Source organism: Mauremys mutica, chromosome 8 (genome assembly GCF_020497125.1).
Source record: "Mauremys mutica isolate MM-2020 ecotype Southern chromosome 8, ASM2049712v1, whole genome shotgun sequence".
Taxonomy (NCBI): Eukaryota; Metazoa; Chordata; order Testudines; family Geoemydidae; genus Mauremys; species Mauremys mutica.
The window spans coordinates 55632317-55649223 of NC_059079.1; the positions used below are offsets into that span (position 1 = coordinate 55632317).

Consider the following 16907-nt stretch of genomic DNA (forward strand, 5'->3'; position numbering starts at 1 on the left):
CAATTGTTTGACTACACTCAAGGATCATTCTTAAAAGTGTTCAAGACCAAATAATCCAATTTAGCTAAATATACTGTCTAAAGACAAAGCAGTACAATAAAAAGGAGACATGCATACCTTCCTGGGAAGCAAATGCTTGCAGCTGTATGCTTCAAAGATACGCATTTCAGCCAGTAGTATGATTTTATAAGTTACAACTCTTTACACGTTTCAGAGTAGCAGCCGTGTTAGTCTGTATCCGCAAAAAGAACAGGAGTACTTGTGGCACCTTAAAGACTAACAAATTTATTTTAGCATGAGCTTTCGTGAGCTACAGCTCACTTCTTCAGATGCATAGAATGGAACATACAGACAGGAGATATTTATACATACAGAGAACATGAAAAGGTGGAAGTATGCATAACAACAGGAAAAGTCTAATCAATTGAGATGAGCTATCATTAGCAGGAGGAAAAAAAAAATTTTTGAAGTGATAATTAAGATGGCCCATAGAAGGTGTGAGGAGAACTTAACATAGGGAAATAGATTCAATTAGTGTAATGACCCAACCATTCCCAGTCTCTGTTTAGGCCAGTGTTAATTGCATCTCCTAACTGTACTTGATACAAAGCATTCATGCATCTTTGCCATGTTTCCTATTTTCTAATTGTAAAGCCGATTTCAACTTTGACAAGTGTAAAAGGATAGTTGACACGGGTGAACAGAATTGTGGGGAGAGCACAATACTTAATGTAGCTTCCCAACACATATATAATGGTGTTCATTATATTAATACTGTGCTCATAATATCTATTAATGTAGTGTATTCTACACCACACTAGGTATTGGCTAACGAAGTCCTATGATTTCAAACCTCTGCTTCTGTCCATTCAGTGCAATCATGGTCTGAAGCAGCAATGACTAGAAACCCTTGCAATTCTGAAGAATTGTTGATATCTGTCCCACATGCTCTTTTACACCCTGGAGACAATAAAGAGACTTTTCTCCCAAATTTCTCATACCTCCTATAGACAAATGCTAAACCTAAAAGGAAACAGCCATGCTCAAGTCAAGAATCCAAACATCATACAGAGACAAAACATGTTAAGTCTTGTGAACAGAACACTTTATTAAGAACAAAGTATACAGACTGTGGTACTATGTAGTAAGGACTCTATTTTACATAATATCATCACTAGTCCTAATCAATTTGTTTCAAGCTACTGTGAACAAGTAGAATGACAAACAAACAGACTTCTGTATTAGTATCAAAGAAATTCCAGAAGGAAACATGCACATTTTTGTAGAGTATAAGAAAGACTTCAATGGATTTCAATAACCACCACGCCCCCTTCCTTGGCCCCCATACCCACCTCCATAATTACCTCTATTCCCACCACCTTGGTACCCTCTATATCCCCCACCCGAGCCTCGATACCCTCCCCCAGACCCTCTATATCCCCCACCACCTCTATAACCTCCCCCAGAACCACCTTGGTATCCTCTTCCTCCAGAGCCACCTCGGTATGAGTTATAGCCTCCACCACCATAGCCTCCACCTCTGTAGCCAGAGCCACGCTGGTTAACTCCCCGTCCTCTGAATCCACCTCCATTGTCATATCGAGCCATTTTGGGTGGACGAGGACCATCTCCAAACCTAGGAAAGGAAAGTTTTAAGAAAAAATTAATTTAAACACCCACAACTTTATAAAAACTCCCACTTCTCTTATGCAGCAGAGCAATATGCTCAAATCCCACACCCAACTTTTTGCTCCCTGTAAAGCTTCATTAAAGAGCAGCCTGGAGTGATCTCATCTGGTCCAGGACCACACCCATTCTGAAAAAATTCAGAAGCTGAGATAAAATTGTCTACTAACGTGGACTTTGTCAAAAACAACCACTCACAGGTAGGGGTGGCAGTTTTCAGCTTATGTCGGAAGTGCTGGGCTCTCTATTTTGCCCCTCGTGGTATGTTTAAGAAAAAAAAGAAGTTAGCCCCTCATTTTGAACAGTTACCTATGCTCCATACAGCTGAGTCTCCATCACTTTTATTAAATTATCTACATCAGAAATAAGGAATGAACAGGTTATTAGAGGCAGGGCTGCCTGACATGTCCCACTATAAGACTCTATTTTCAATTGTTTACAACTTTGCCAAAGTCCCATTATGGGGCTGAAGTTTTCCATGTCAGCCAATTGCCTCAGGCTGAATTTCAACCAAAGTGGTTCAGCTGTTTCCGTTTGAGGCTATTGCTAACAATGGTCCAATGATACACAGAAAGCACAGTTTCTGTTCTGCTTATATAACAGCAGAATAATGAACATGAAAGTCTCTGAAGTCACTAACATTTAGCCCTGTAAATTCACCCAGCATTTGAGAAAATAATGGGAAACGGCCTGCAGGAGAAGGAAGAGTGGACTGGAAATAGGATGTGCTTGATATAGTTAGGGAAGGAGTGGGGGTGGGGTGGAGGGGAAAGAGGCAGCCTGTTCCTCAAAGCAGAAAGGATACTGAAACAGGAACTCCCCCCCATACAGCCCTTCAACAGCGGTACTAGGACTGATACTGAAGCAGAGAAAAGATTCTTTGTTAGAACTTTCATGTGTATACATCACAGAGCTCTACAGCTCCCTTTCCCCTATACACAGCCATGTTTACCACTGGTATGGAAAAGCACAAATAGGTATTGTATTATGAGAAGTGGTGAGACTCGTGTGGACAGACACCAACTATTTTCAGATATTTTTGTAAAAACTGCAAAAAAAGTGGTTCTTGCTGTCTGTAATGGTTTGCTGTACTGAGCAACACAGGTACAGTTTATAGTGGTTTAGGAGCCTGGAGCACTTCTTTGATTTCTATCATTCTTTATACAGACTGGATGAGGAGCTTCAGCACCCATTCTCTACAAGAAAGATCCCAACCCTGATGTGTGCTTTGCCCACACTTAATCTGACTAATGGTAGAGTAGAGTAGTGTTTTCTGCTCTTAGGCAGCCATTAGGACCAAGGGGGAATCCTAGCACCACACAGTCTGAATAGATAAGCACTCAAGAACTGATGCACTGATCTCTTCAGGAAGAGTATGTGTGGTAGAATGGAGAAGTCAAACACTTTAATACATTTCTCTCCTTGCCTGCAATTCAACCATTACTATATCTCCAGAGATTTGGGGAAAGTCATCTTTACATCTTAAATCTGTTCTGTATAATGAGCAACACAAATTGATGTGAAGGGTATGAAATTTCAGGCAATCTAAATAGTCTTGAGTAGGTGGAAAACACACATGCTCGGAGTATGTTAAATTCAGTAGACAAGTTAATGCCCACCACTGCAAATCCAAATTAACTCTACAGCTGCCAGAATGTTCAAGCCATATGATGCACACACCAGGGTAGCATGGCCTCTTGGATTACAACTACCATATTCCGAATTTGACAGTAGGGTTAAATTGAAATTAACTTGTTCAAACACTTCATACCAAGATCAGTCTTCTGGTGTGAAGTTTATTGCAGGCCAGTGAAATGGTTACTCTCTGCAGAGTAACCATTTGTGCATACCAAGTTGCTATAGTTTAACCATACTCTCCCAGGTTTTTGAAAGATTTCTACTTCAGGCCCTAAGGGTTTTGTTATTTCAGTTTCCTGAAACTGCTATTCCTCATTTTTTATAATTCTGCCACTAACGGGAGGGTGACATGTGGCCTGGGGAAGGAATTACAGTCAGTATACTTTGTATGTGACGGTGTGCATTTCCCAAACAGTTCAAAGGCATGCATGAGTAGACCAGCCCCCTCAATTCGTCTGTGAAATCCAGAAGATCCTTGGTATATGCTGTATCACAGGATAGCCAATCACACCAAACCTCATTAACTCTTAACTATAGGAGCCATCATTTTATTCTCCTTTTGTCATCCTCCATCAACCTGCAACTTCACTGCTTGCACAGTTTCTTAGGAAGATTTTCAGACATTATGATTCACTGAAAATATGAGTATATAAAAACTTCAACACTCTATCTACATCAGGTAGCCTGCTTCCAAACTAAATCCCACAACAGGAGTTCTTGCTGGCACAGGAGTTCAGACACACATTTTGGCCTTTGGAATGTTTAGGCTTTCCAAGCTACCAGGAATGTTTTCCTACTCCAAGGATCCAGCTGTATACGTGAACAGATTGGCACTAACCTTGTGTTGCCTGCCATGAGGTTGATGCCAGCCGCTGAAGGCCTGGAGATTTGGCGGATCACATTCAGCATTCGCTCATTCACTGGGTCCAGCTGGCTAATGATTTCAGGATCTTTAGTTACTTCAACAACAAGAGCTTCCATTGCTGCACGTAGGGCAGTGACACAGGCAGCTGCATCATGAGACATCCGCAATTTAATCCTAGAGCAGGAAAAACGATTTCAAAATGAAGATCTCTCTAGATATAGAGCATCATAGCCTACAGGAGAGAGGCTATAGAGAACAATGTTCCACAGAGCAGGTGTTCAGTGCGTCTAGTGCCAACCACCACAGAAAACACTTAGAACTTCAAAGTTAAGAGTATGGATAACACCCTAACAATGGGAAATGCCGCCATCTGGAACCGAAAAAGTATGATTGGCAACATCTGAGATTCCCCAGCACTGCGAGAAAATCAGAAGCCAATTAGAACAGCTGCTACATTTTTGACTCCCTGCTCTTTGGACCTGGAATGCTTCAGGTACTACCAGTTACTACTCCATTACCCTCTGGGATTAAAAGATGCCAAAACGTTAAAGCAGGCTCAAAAATACAGGGGCTCTTCAAGGCCCTGTTAAGGATACAAAGATATCATAAAAAACTACCCGCCATCCCATAATATCAACTTTGACAAATGTTAGTGAACTAAGCCTCAACTCTGAGAAGTGGGTAGGCATTAACCTCATTGTAAAGACTGTCTTTTTACTTGTTTCCCAATTACTTGCCAAAGGTCACAGGAAGTCAGTAGCAGAGCCAGCACTCCTGACCCAGACCTGTGTCTTAACGATGAGGTTATCTTTCCTCCTGCTTGTCTATGAGGCGGTGACCCAAATTCTACACTGCCTCTAATTCAGATCTGATCTCAGGGAAAGTAGCTTTTGTGGAATCCAGCCAGTGCCTCATGTTTTCAATTTAGGAACATAATCTACAGAAAAAACAGGAGCTGCCAAAATAAACTGTTCCCCCATCCTTACACAGACCAATGATAATGCTCTGATGAAATTCATCTGTTACTGCACAGCCTGACCTACATTTCCCATTCTAAACATACTTATAGCTATGTTACCAGCTGTTTCTCCTCACAGTTATCCATGATCAACTAGGAAGTTCATACCAGTCATCCACCAGAATGATCTCTCCATCAGATAAGACTTTCTTTGAGGCAAACAGAAGCAGCTGCAGCGGGCTCACCAAGGTCATTCCTTTGGCAGAGATAGCTCGTGTTCGGATCTGCAGGTAGAAGAGGAATATGGTTTCCCATCTGAAGAACTAAGAGATGGCTCCTTCTTCCACTGGCCATGGAAACTAAAATAATTTTTTTTTTACAAACAGGATAATTCCGGGGAGATTGTATTTATTACTAATCCATTGAGAGAGAGAGCTCGTCAGATCAGGACAGATGCTGTGAATCCAGCTTTGGTTGCTTGAAACAAATTCATTACCATTTAAAAGCTGTTCAATTGTCCATGTGAAATGAATTTTGTGGTCTCAATGCAGTTCCTAAGGAACAGGTGTAACTTTACAAAAAACACCAAGTTTTGTCAGTCTCAGCAGAATGCCCCAGCATCAGATGGTCTGGGATGCTGCACTTTGGTAAGGCACTCCAGGGGAAGCTTGCAATCTGTTCTTTGGATAGTCAGGGATCCATATATTCCTGGTGATTACACAACTGTCCCACAATTGCAGATTTGTAAATTCTTGCATAACTGCTAAAACTCTAGGCTTTTGTTTATATAAACTAAAACCTGAACATGGTACTTGTTGAGAATACCTTCAAAATAGGATCTGGCATAAACCAATTCAGTGACATCTGCTGAACTCTGCAGACAGACTGAGACAATGGTTCTGACTATGTGAACTGCCCTATTCATTTCAATGGTGTGTTAGCAAGCCCAGTTACGGTTAGAGATCAGCGATAAGTATATCGCTGCCTATTTGTCACTGCTGGCTGTTGCGGCAGATATTGGGGTGGAGTGCAATGAGGCAGCCTGATGTTATCCAGGGTTGCTAGAGTGACGGGAGCAAGGAATTAATGCCTGCAGCCCCCCCAAAATTTGTAATTCTCTCTCCCTCTCCTTTTTGCGCAGGTGTGAAGAGGAGATGGAATCCCCTCTCCAGCACCAAAAGACTCAAATGCATTCTGGTAACAAAAACACAAGCTACTTGCCCTCACCTTCATGGGTGCCACAAGCCATAGCTGTCCCCCTGTTCAGCTCCTTAAACCTCCATCATGCCCCTTGACTCTATAAAGCAGTTACTTGTCAATTCAAAAATATGCAGCATGCTGAACACTTGGGGATTGTGCACAATATAAAATAAATGAACATGGAATTCTGAACAAACTGACCTTGAGCAGGGAACAGCAAGAGGAGAGGGCTAATTCCATGCTTTTTTGCCATACAACAGAAGAGCCTTGGAATACAGGATTCCAGGGCTGCAATCCACTGTTTCACTAGCACTAACATTTTCATTAAAGAAATAAAACAGTGCCAGAGAGGCTCCTTTTGAAATGAAGAATGGGCATAAAGTTTGGTAACCTTATAAAAGAAGGTATTTCACGGTTCTCTTTACCTTTTCACCAAAAACAAAGAAAGGAGATGGATACTTCATGTCCTGGCTGCTGAAAGGACAGTTGACGGATGACTTGTGGATAAGTGCATTGCGCCCCTCAGTGGTAAGAATTTTCCTCTTCTCCTTGTGATAGCAGACATTAGGGTATACACCAAAAGCAAGCAGGGAGATCACAACATCTAGATTGTTATCTGGTCCAGTGTTGTTAAATATCTGAGTCATCAAACACTCTGTTGACAGAGAACAGAAAACAGGCTACTTTCCAGATCTCACATAGTGCAGTGTAACTAAGTTATTCAGGATCTTTGATCTGAAGATTTACTGACTCAACTATTTAGGCACTGGTTCTCAAGACATCTCTGCCCTTAGAAAAGGGCATTTGAATGCTGCATCACATCAACATTAAAGAACTATATTTGTAATGAGTAAAACTGAACACACATTTTCTAGTATTCAATGAGAAAAGAGCTAAAAAATAAACTACAAATTGGAAAAGTCATTCCCCTTCCCACATTCTCAAGAACAAGGACTTGTCCAGGAATAGCTGTATCACATCTTTTCTTCATTTGTTTTGGAAACATAGGACCTCCCGAAGTGGTCAGGTTGGATGTTGTAATAGTGCTTGTCACAACAAACCTGGAGTCCCAGGTTGGGGGTTGTTGGGTCATCCAGCCCAGAAAGAGAATTATTGTAGCATTTATCCCTGAGAGCAGAGGGAGAAAGACAGACTACTGGATATTAAGAAAATGAAAGGGAGAGCAACACCACTTTGGATTCCCATCAACTTTTTAACATGGAACAAAACTTGCAGAGATTATCGAATCTAGAACCTGTCCCATCTTTAGGAAACACTGTAAAGCCTTCCTCTTCAAAAAAAGGGCTTTTCTTCCACCACAAGAATGGAAACTCTGCATTGACTCCTAACCGAAAGACCCCAACCCAAGCATACTCCTCAAAGTCAACCTTACAAGGACAAAATAAACGTAAACCGCCCCAAACCCTTCCCCAAGTTTTTACCTTGAAAACGGGTGAGAGGCAAGGACCCCATGAAGTCCTCTAGGGACCTGGCCATTGCTATTAATTTTATGCAGAAGGCACTAAAATTTACTAGATTTCAAGTTGACAACGTCTCTATAAATCCAACCTAATTTGGATACTTACAGGTACCTTCCTTAAATTTGGTCTTCTCTCTGAATAGACTCCATTTGAAAGAAAATCTGACTTCTTGCCATTTGCACATGGCTGTGTTAAGTCATGTCTTGCTCAATCCTATATTGGTAACTAGCTGAGAGATTTTGCTATGTATTGTAATATTCCCACTGTAATGGAAATGAAAACTCAAATACGAAGAATTCTAAGCTAACATGCTATGTAGTGAAGATCTGAGCACAAGCCCAGAAAACTACAGAGCAGGAAAGGCAATGTTCAGATCCTGTGGGGAGGTAATGCCCTGAGTGATTCCCTTAGGATAATACAACAGCTATGCCAAGTGATTTTGGAAGGGCAGTCTCTAGCTCTTCTCATCCAGAAGGAATATCACTGCAATATGGAGCATATATGGCAGAGGTAAGAGGCAGAGAAGTATGAGAAGCAAAACCATGGAGATGGATCTGAAAAGACAACTACCACTTAAAGGTCAAATTCCTCATAACCTTGCCCTCCAGAATTTACCACCACTGCAGTGCTAAATTCACATGCAGTTGTAGGGCTTGTTTACACTGTGCATTAGTCCACGCTAGAGTGGTGTAAGTTCTAGTGTGCACTAGGGTGATGCACACTGATTGGTCTGCATGGACCCTGCTGGCACACACTAAGTTCCCTAGTGCTCATTAATGTAGTCCAAATGTACGCACTAATGCACAGTGTAGACAAGTCCTTAAATTGCTCTCAGCCAGGAGAGGCAGAATGCATGCAGCAACACTCAGGTGGAAGCTGCTTTAACAGCACAACAGTGCTGGGGCAAATTCACTATGGTCCCACATACCGTGTATTCACCATTACTGGGCTATTAGCCAGCCAACAGGTTGGAAACCTATCCCTCAACTCAAAGATTGAAGAGGACAATACTGAAATGACTACTTCCATGGAGTATTACCTTCTGGAAAGCCAGAATTGATAAGAATATCTTTAAGCTGGACTTTAGCTTCCCAAGTCATCCTGAGTGTAGCCATGTTGAGCCTTTTGTGTTCACAGAATCGTATTTCTGCATCTTCACCGCCCATTCTAAAAAGGAAACAGTCAAGACAGACTCATGTGGACTCAAGAAGATCTACACAAGAGAAGAATGAGTGTCACAAACGGAAACTCTAACACAGCCATTTGGCTATCTAGTCAGGTCACAGTTAGTTGCTCACCCAATATTACCCTTAATCTTCCATCAAGTTCTGTGCTAAGCCAACATACCTTGCGTCATCCCAGGCCTGGAAGACTGAAAGCAAGGCTACATGATCTGAAAACCTGTTCCCCGCAAAATTCCTATGGACGTAACCCAGCCGTTTACCCTCGCTGATGAAAGGCTCAGGGAAGCAGGTGGCAGCAGAGATGGTACACACAGCATCTCCTACACTGAAACAAAAACCATAGAAATATTTATGACTGGGTTTGTTCCTAGTCTTGTTGCCAGCAGCTGTTACAGGCCCACTGACATGAGTAAAAACTTCCTGCTTAAGGACATGGGCCTCATTACCTCAGTACTTATTCTTAGAGAGACTTCTTTACAGCAGCTCTTCCCATACTGGAATTTCACAGCACATTCATGAATATTATGCCTTTCCCCTCCCCCATCTGTTCTCACAATCCTGTTCACCACCCTCTTCCAGATAATGGGCTCTCCAATACCACCCCTCATGATTAAAACCAGTGCCCGCATACCTCTGTTGATGAATATTCAGTCCCATGGTTCTTTTTACCTCGTCTCTCAAATGCTAACTGTCCACATCTCCCCAACCACAGTTCACTCCGATCTTACAAGTGTTCAGTGTCCCATTCCCTCACTTCATGAATATTCAGTCTCTACTGGTGCCATTCAGTTCCTCCTTAGCTCATGAATATTTGGCTCCCCACACCCAGTGATGTTATTTGTCTCCTAATCTCATGAATATTCAGTTCCCTCCCCTTCCCCTCCACGCCACCACCCACAGTGCCATTCACAGCCCATCTGGGTGCATCTTTTTTTGACATTTTTGGATGCCTGAAGATTCAAGAACACAGGGCAAGACAGCAAAGAATCATCATTGATACTGAGGAACTTACTAGAAAATGCAGCCCATTATCATCATCTTGCCCAGACGAGGTTCAATGGGGAGTTTAGCAAGGATTCTCCCAAGAGGTGTCAACTCATCATTAGAATCCAGGGCATCCAGCTCTGAAACAAGCGATTAACTGATCAGCAAAGATGGTTCTGGCAGTTGCCTAGGGCTAGTTTACACTGGCAACGCTGAAGTGCTGCCACGTCAGCGCTTTAACGTGGCTTGTGTGGTCGTAGCAGAGTGCTGGGAGAGAGCTCCCAGCGCTCTAAAATAACCCACCTCCATAAGGGGTGTAGCTACCAGCGCTGGGAGCGTGGCTACCAGTGCTGGTACATTGGTGCTTTACAGCACTGAAACTTGCTGCGCTTGGAGGGGTGTGTTTTTTGAAGTGCTGTAAATTGCCAGTGTAGACAAGCCCAAAGTCAAACCAAGGATTTAATTAGCCCTTGGATGAGAGATTAGTTTAAGAACTTTAACAATGATGTTCACCCAAGTTTTCTGAAGGAACTCGTATGAAATTGCAGAACTACTAACTGTGATATACAACCTTTGCTTAAATCAGCCTCTGTAACCAGACAACTACTGTAACACCAATTTTCAAAAAAGGGCTCCAGAGGCGATCTGGCAATTACAGGCCAGTAAGCCTAACTTCAGTAACAAGCAAATTAGCTGAAACTACAGGAAAGGACAGAATGACTGAACACATGCATCCGACGAAGTGGGTATTCACCCACGAAAGCTCATGCTCCAATACGTCTGTTAGTCTATAAGGTGCCACAGGACTCTTTGCTGCTTTTACAGATCCAGACTAACATGGCTACCCCTCTGATACTGGACACAGATAAACATGTTATGTTGGGGAAGAGTCAACACAGCTTTTGTAAAGGGAAATCATGCCTCAACAATTAGAATTCCTTGAGGGTATCAACAAGCCTGAAGACAAGGGAGATCCAGTCAAAACACCCTACTTGGGCTTTCAGAAAGCCTTTGACAAGGTCCCTTACCAAAGACTCTTAAGTAAACTAAGCAGTCATGGGATAAGAGGAAGGTCCTCTCATGGATCAATAACTTGTTAAAAGATAGGAAACAAAGGGTAGGAATATATAGTCAGTTTTCACAATGGAGAGAGGTAAATAGTGGGGGCTACCTAAGGATCTGTAGTGACCATCTGTGCTGTTCAACATATTCATAAGTGATCTGGAAAGAGGCGTGAACAGTCAGGTGGCAAAATTTGAAACTATGGTACTCAAGATAGTTAAGTCCAAAGCTGACTGCAATGAGTTACAAAGGGATCTCACAAAACTGGGTGACCAGGCAGTACAGAAGTGCAAAATAATTATAACAGAATCCATCAACCTAGATCAGACTTGTTTTGAACCAGTATCCCAAATGCTGTAATGCAGTGGACTCAGTCACATCTCATATATATAAGTCTCACAGCTGAAGATACAGTAGTAGCCAGCTTCATAAGATCCTCGTAAAATGTAACAAAAACAAGCCTGAAGCTAGGAAGTCATCTAGAGGAACATTTGTGTTCTAAGTACTGCTCCAGTTTCAGAAAAAGACGGTTACTCACCGTAGTAACTGTTGTTCTTCGAGATGTGTTGCTCCTATCCATTCCAGTCAGGTGTGCGCGCCGCGTGTGCACGGCTCTTCGGAACATTTTTACCCTAGCAACTCCAGCGGGCCGGCTGGGCGCCCCCTGGAGTGGCGCCGCTATGGCGCTGGATATATACCCCAGCCGGCCCGTCCGCTCCTCAGTTCCTTCTTGCCGGCTACTCCGACAGTGGGGAAGGAGGGCGGGTCTGGAATGGATAGGAGCAACACATCTCGAAGAACAACAGTTACTGCGGTGAGTAACCATCTTTTCTTCTTCGAGTGATTGCTCCTATGCATTCCAGTCAGGTGATTCCCAAGCCTTACCTAGGCGGTGGGGTCGGAGTGAGACGTGGCAGAGTGTAAGACTGCGGAGCCGAAGGCTGCATCGTCTCTGGATTGCTGCACCAACGCGTAGTGGGAAGCGAAGGTGTGGACAGAAGACCAGGTGGCCGCTCTACAAATGTCCTGGATGGGGACACGGGCTAGGAAGGCGGCCGACAAGGCATGCGCTCTCGTCGAGTGAGCGGTCAGGCGACATGATGGCACGCGAGCAAGCTCGTAGCATGTCCGGATACATGCCGTCACCCAGGAGGAAATCCGCTGCGAGGAGACCGGCTCGCCCTTCATGCGATCGGCAACCGCTACAAACAGCTGGGTCGAACGCCGGAAGGGCTTCGTCCGCTCGATATAAAAAGCGAGGGCCCTGCGGACGTCCAGGGTGTGAAGCTGTTGCTCACGAGGTGAGGCGTGCGGCTTCGGGAAAAAGACCGGAAGGAAGATCTCCTGATTAAGGTGAAAGGCCGACACCACCTTAGGGAGGAAGGCCGGGTGTGGTCGAAGCTGCACCTTGTCTCCGTGGAAGACGGTGTATGGTGGACTAACCATTAGGGCACGGAGCTCAGAGACTCGCCTTGCCGATGTAATTGCGACGAGGAAGGCTGTCTTCCAGGAGAGATAGAGTAGATAGCACGTGGCCAGGGGCTCAAAGGACGGTCCCATCAGCTTGGCCAGAACGAGGTTTAAATCCCAGGTCGGAGTAGGACGCCGCACCGGCGGGTACAAGCAGTCCAGGCCTTTAAGGAAGCGGGAAACCATCTGGTTAGCGAAGATGGAACGACCTTCTATGGATGGCCGAAAGGCGGACACGGCTGCCAGGTGCACCTTCAAGGAGGAGACCGCAAGACCTTGCTCCTTAAGGTACCAGAGGTAGTCCAGGATGGTAGGGATAGGGACTACGAAGGGATTGAGGCCTCGTTGATCACACCAGAGCGCGAAACGCTTCCATTTCGCAAGGTAGGTGGAGCGAGTGGAAGGCTTTCTGCTCTCTAGCAGGACTTGCTGCACTGCCGCCGAACAGTCCCTCTCTGCGTGGGTCAGCCACGCAGGTACCAAGCTGTAAGATGGAGGGACTGTAGGTTCGGGTGACAGAGCCTGCCGAAGTCCTGCGTGATGAGGTCCGGCCATAACGGGAGGGGCATGGGATCCCGAACAGACAGCTCGAGCAGCAGGGTGTACCAGTGCTGCCTCGGCCAGGCCGGAGCGACGAGTATGACATGGGCCCTGTCCCTCCGAAGCTTCAGTAGCACTCGGTGTACGAGCGGGAACGGAGGGAAGGCGTAGAGGAGGTGATCCGTCCAGGAGCAGAGGAATGCGTCCGACAGGGAGCCTGGGGAGCGACCCTGGTATGAGCAAAAGAGATGGCACTTCCTGTTCTCCTTGGAGGCAAACAGGTCTATCTGGGGAAACCCCCACCTCCGGAAAATTGTGTGCACCACATCCGGACGAAGAGACCACTCGTGTGAGAGGAACAACCTGCTGAGATGGTCGGCCAGCGTGTTCTGCACTCCTGGAAGAAATGACGCTTCCAGGTGAATTGAGTGGGTCACGCAGAAATCCCACAGGAGCATCGCTTCCGTGCAGAGGAGGGAGGAGCGGGCTCCACCCTGCTTGTTCACGTAGAACATTGCCGTCGTGTTGTCCGTGAAGACTGCCACGCAGCGGCCTTGCAGACGGGCGCGGAAGGTGTGACACGCTAGGCGGATCGCTCGCAGCTCCAGGACATTGATGTGGAGAGCGAGCTCTTGGGGGGACCAGAGACCCTGGGTGTGAAGGTCGCCCAGGTGAGCCCCCCATCCCAACGCCGAGGCATCCGTGGTCAAGGTGACGGATGGGCGAGGAGGACGGAACGGGACTCCTGCACACACGACCTCTGGGTTCAGCCACCAGCTGAGCGAAGCGAGTGTCGGCTTTGTGACGGTGACTACCATGTCTATTGAGTCGCGGTGCGGGCGGTATACCGACGCCAGCCAAGATTGAAAGGGGCGAAGGCGGAGCCTCGTGTACGCCGTGACAAACGTACAGGACGCCATGTGGCCCAGGAGGCGCAGGCAGGACCGAACCGTTGTTGTGGGAAAGGTGAGAAGGTCCTGGATGATGGATACCATCGTCTGGTGCCGAGAGCATGGGAGGCAGGCCCTGGCCAAAGTGGAGTCGAGGACCGCTCCGATGAACTCCACCCGCTGTGATGGAGCTAGAGTGGACTTCTCGGCATTGATGAGAAGGCCGAGGGACCGAAACAGGGATAGTATCTCTGACATCTGGTCCTTTACCAGCTGTCGGGATGTCCCGCGAACCAGCCAGTCGTCGAGATATGGGTATACATGAATGCGACAATGGCGGAGGGCTGCAGCAACTACTGCCATGCATTTGGTGAAGACCCTCGGCGCGGTGGACAGGCCAAAGGGTAGCACCGCAAACTGGTAGTGCGCACCGTTGACCACAAAACGCAGGTAGCGTCGGTGGGGAGGGTAAATCGCGATATGGAAGTATGCGTCCTTCATATCGAGGGCGGCAAACCAGTCTCCCGGATCCAGGGAGGGAATGATGGTCCCCAGGGTGACCATGCGAAACTTGAGCTTGAGCACATCTGCGTTGAGCTCCCGGAGGTCCAATATGGGTCGAAGACCTCCTTTCTCCTTGGGGATGAGAAAATATCGGGAATAGAATCCCCTGCCCCGCATGTCGTGAGGCACCTCCTCTATGGCACCCAAGCTCAACAGAGTCTCGACCTCTTGTAGGAGGAATTGCTCGTGAGAGGGGTCCCTGAAGAGGGACAGGGAAGGCGGGTGAGAAGGAGGGGGCGAAACAAATTGAAGGCGGTAACCAGACTGGATTGTACGAAGCACCCAGCTGTCCGATGTTATTTGGGACCACGCCGGAAGAAAGTGGGAAAGGCGGTTGCAAAATAAACGGGAAGGATCCGGTACAGAGACTGATGGGCCGTCCTCGGGCATCCCATCAAAAGGCCTGTTTGGGCCCTTGAGGGGCCTTGGAAGGCGCCTGGCTCTGGTTGCGCCTGTTGCCCGACGGTCTACGGCGACTCAGGCCGGGACGCCTGCTATTGTAGGGTCACGACCTAGGCTGGTTAAATGGCCGGTAGGGTTGCTGCCGAAAGGACCTTCGCTGGGTAGCCGGTGTGTGCATACCCAGAGTGCGAATGGCTATGCGACCGTCCTTCAGGGTCTGAATTCTGGAATCCGTCTTTTCAGAAAACAGACCCTGAGTGTTGAAGGGTAGGTCCTGCAAGGTGTACTGCACCTCCGGTGGCAATGTGGAGGACTGCAACCAGGAGATGCGCCTCATGGTTACTCCTGAGGCCAGGGTTCTAGCACCTGAGTCCGCGGAGTCCAGAGCGGCCTGGATGGTGGACCTGGAGGACTTCTTGCCCTCTTCCAGGAGGGCCGTGAACTCTTGGCGCGAGGCTGTTGGGATCAGCTCTGCGAATTTCGCCAGGGACACCAAGATGTCAAAGGTGTATCTGGCGAGGAGGGCCATTTGGTTGGCGATTCGGAGCTGGAGACCCCCTGCCGAATAGACCTTTTGGCCCAACAGATCCATGCGCCTCGCTTCCCTGGACTTCGGCGCTGGAGCTGGCTGACCATGCCTCTCCCTGTCGTTGACCGACTGGACCACGAGCGAGTCTGGTGCAGGATGGGTGTATAAGTACTCGTACCCCGTGGGGGGGACGGAGTACTTCCTTTCGACACCGCGGGCGGTGGGAGGGACGGACGCTGGTGACTGCCAGATGGTAGTGGCGTTCTTCTGAATAGTGCGGATGAATGGCAAGGCCACCCGCACTGGAGCCTCAGCTCCAATTACATTTGTCACCGGGTCCTCGTCCTCAGTGACCTCCGCTACCGGGAGGTCGATAGCCTTCGCCACCCTGCGAAGAAGGTCCTGGTGGGCCCGCAAGTCAATAGGTGGAGGGTCTGCCGTAGAAGCCCCCGCCACCGCCTCGTCTGGTGAAGATGACGAGGACAGACCTTGGACCACAGCCTCCGCAAGTGGGTCCTCTATGGGGTGGGCAGCTGACTCGGACCGTGGATGCTCCGCGGGATCAGGCGGTAACTGGGCCTCACCCGGTGATGGGGGCGGCCTGCTGACAGTGGCCTCCGTCACTCTGCGTTCGGAGGCTGGGGTCCGCTGGGGGCAAGGTAGCCCTTGAGCTTCGTATTGGGCCCAGGGGACCCAAAAACCCCGCTGCTGTGCCCCGTGGACTTGTCCGTGCGGGGCCACCTGCAGATGGCCATAGCTGTCTGCCCGCGAAGCGACCGATGAGTGACGGGATGGCCACGAAGGTGCGGAGGCACTGACAGACTGCGCCGTCGAAACTGGCAACCTGTCCCCGGACAGTGCTGAGGGTCGGTGCCGGTCGTCGCGGTACCGAGATGGCGAGCGAGACCATCGACTGCCGCGGTGACGGGAGCTCGACCGGTGCCGGGAGCTCGACCGGGATCTCGACTGGCGGTGCCAGGAGTGGCTTCTGGAGTCACGGTGCCGGGAATCGGACTTTCTGCGATGCTGACGGGACGGTGATCGGGACCGGGAGCGTCTCCGGGAGTGCGACCAGTACCGCGATGTTGAGCGGTACCGGGACTGCGACCGGCGAGAAGGTGAACGGTACCGCGATGGAGAGCGGTGCCGGGACCTGGAGCGGCGCGACGGTGACCGTCTTTGGGACCGGGAGCGAGACCGAGTCCTGGAGCGCCATCTATCCCGTCCGTCGGGGAAGGGGGCCGCATCATAGCCGGCTTGCCCGCTGACTTAACAGCCCACACCGGCGGTGCTGCGGGCCGGAGGCTCGGTGCCTCTGTGAGCTCTATGAGCTCTCTCGCCGTCGAGAATGTTTCGGGCGTGGACGGGAGCTGTAGCTCGACCGCGGTCGGCACCGGGGAGCAGGGTGGTACCGGACTCAACGGCCCTTGCGGCGCCGGAGTCAACGGTACGGT

General features: G+C 48.0%; 1 protein-coding gene across 2 annotated transcripts in view; it reads right to left on the bottom strand.

Moving 5' to 3' along the window:
* Positions 1 to 1088: 1088 nt before the first annotated feature.
* DHX9 (DExH-box helicase 9) overlaps positions 1089 to 16907 on the bottom strand; it is a 47502-nt gene continuing 31683 nt past the window's right edge. For both annotated transcript variants that reach the window (XM_045027411.1, XM_045027412.1), the window contains 7 exons: positions 10025 to 10136; positions 9176 to 9337; positions 8868 to 8995; positions 6773 to 7002; positions 5316 to 5431; positions 4163 to 4363; positions 1089 to 1636 (listed from right to left, as the gene is read on the bottom strand). In XM_045027411.1, coding sequence (XP_044883346.1) covers positions 1312 to 1636; positions 4163 to 4363; positions 5316 to 5431; positions 6773 to 7002; positions 8868 to 8995; positions 9176 to 9337; positions 10025 to 10136 — 1274 coding nt within the window. In that variant the 3' untranslated portion in view covers positions 1089 to 1311. The remainder of the gene's footprint in view (positions 1637 to 4162; positions 4364 to 5315; positions 5432 to 6772; positions 7003 to 8867; positions 8996 to 9175; positions 9338 to 10024; positions 10137 to 16907) is intronic.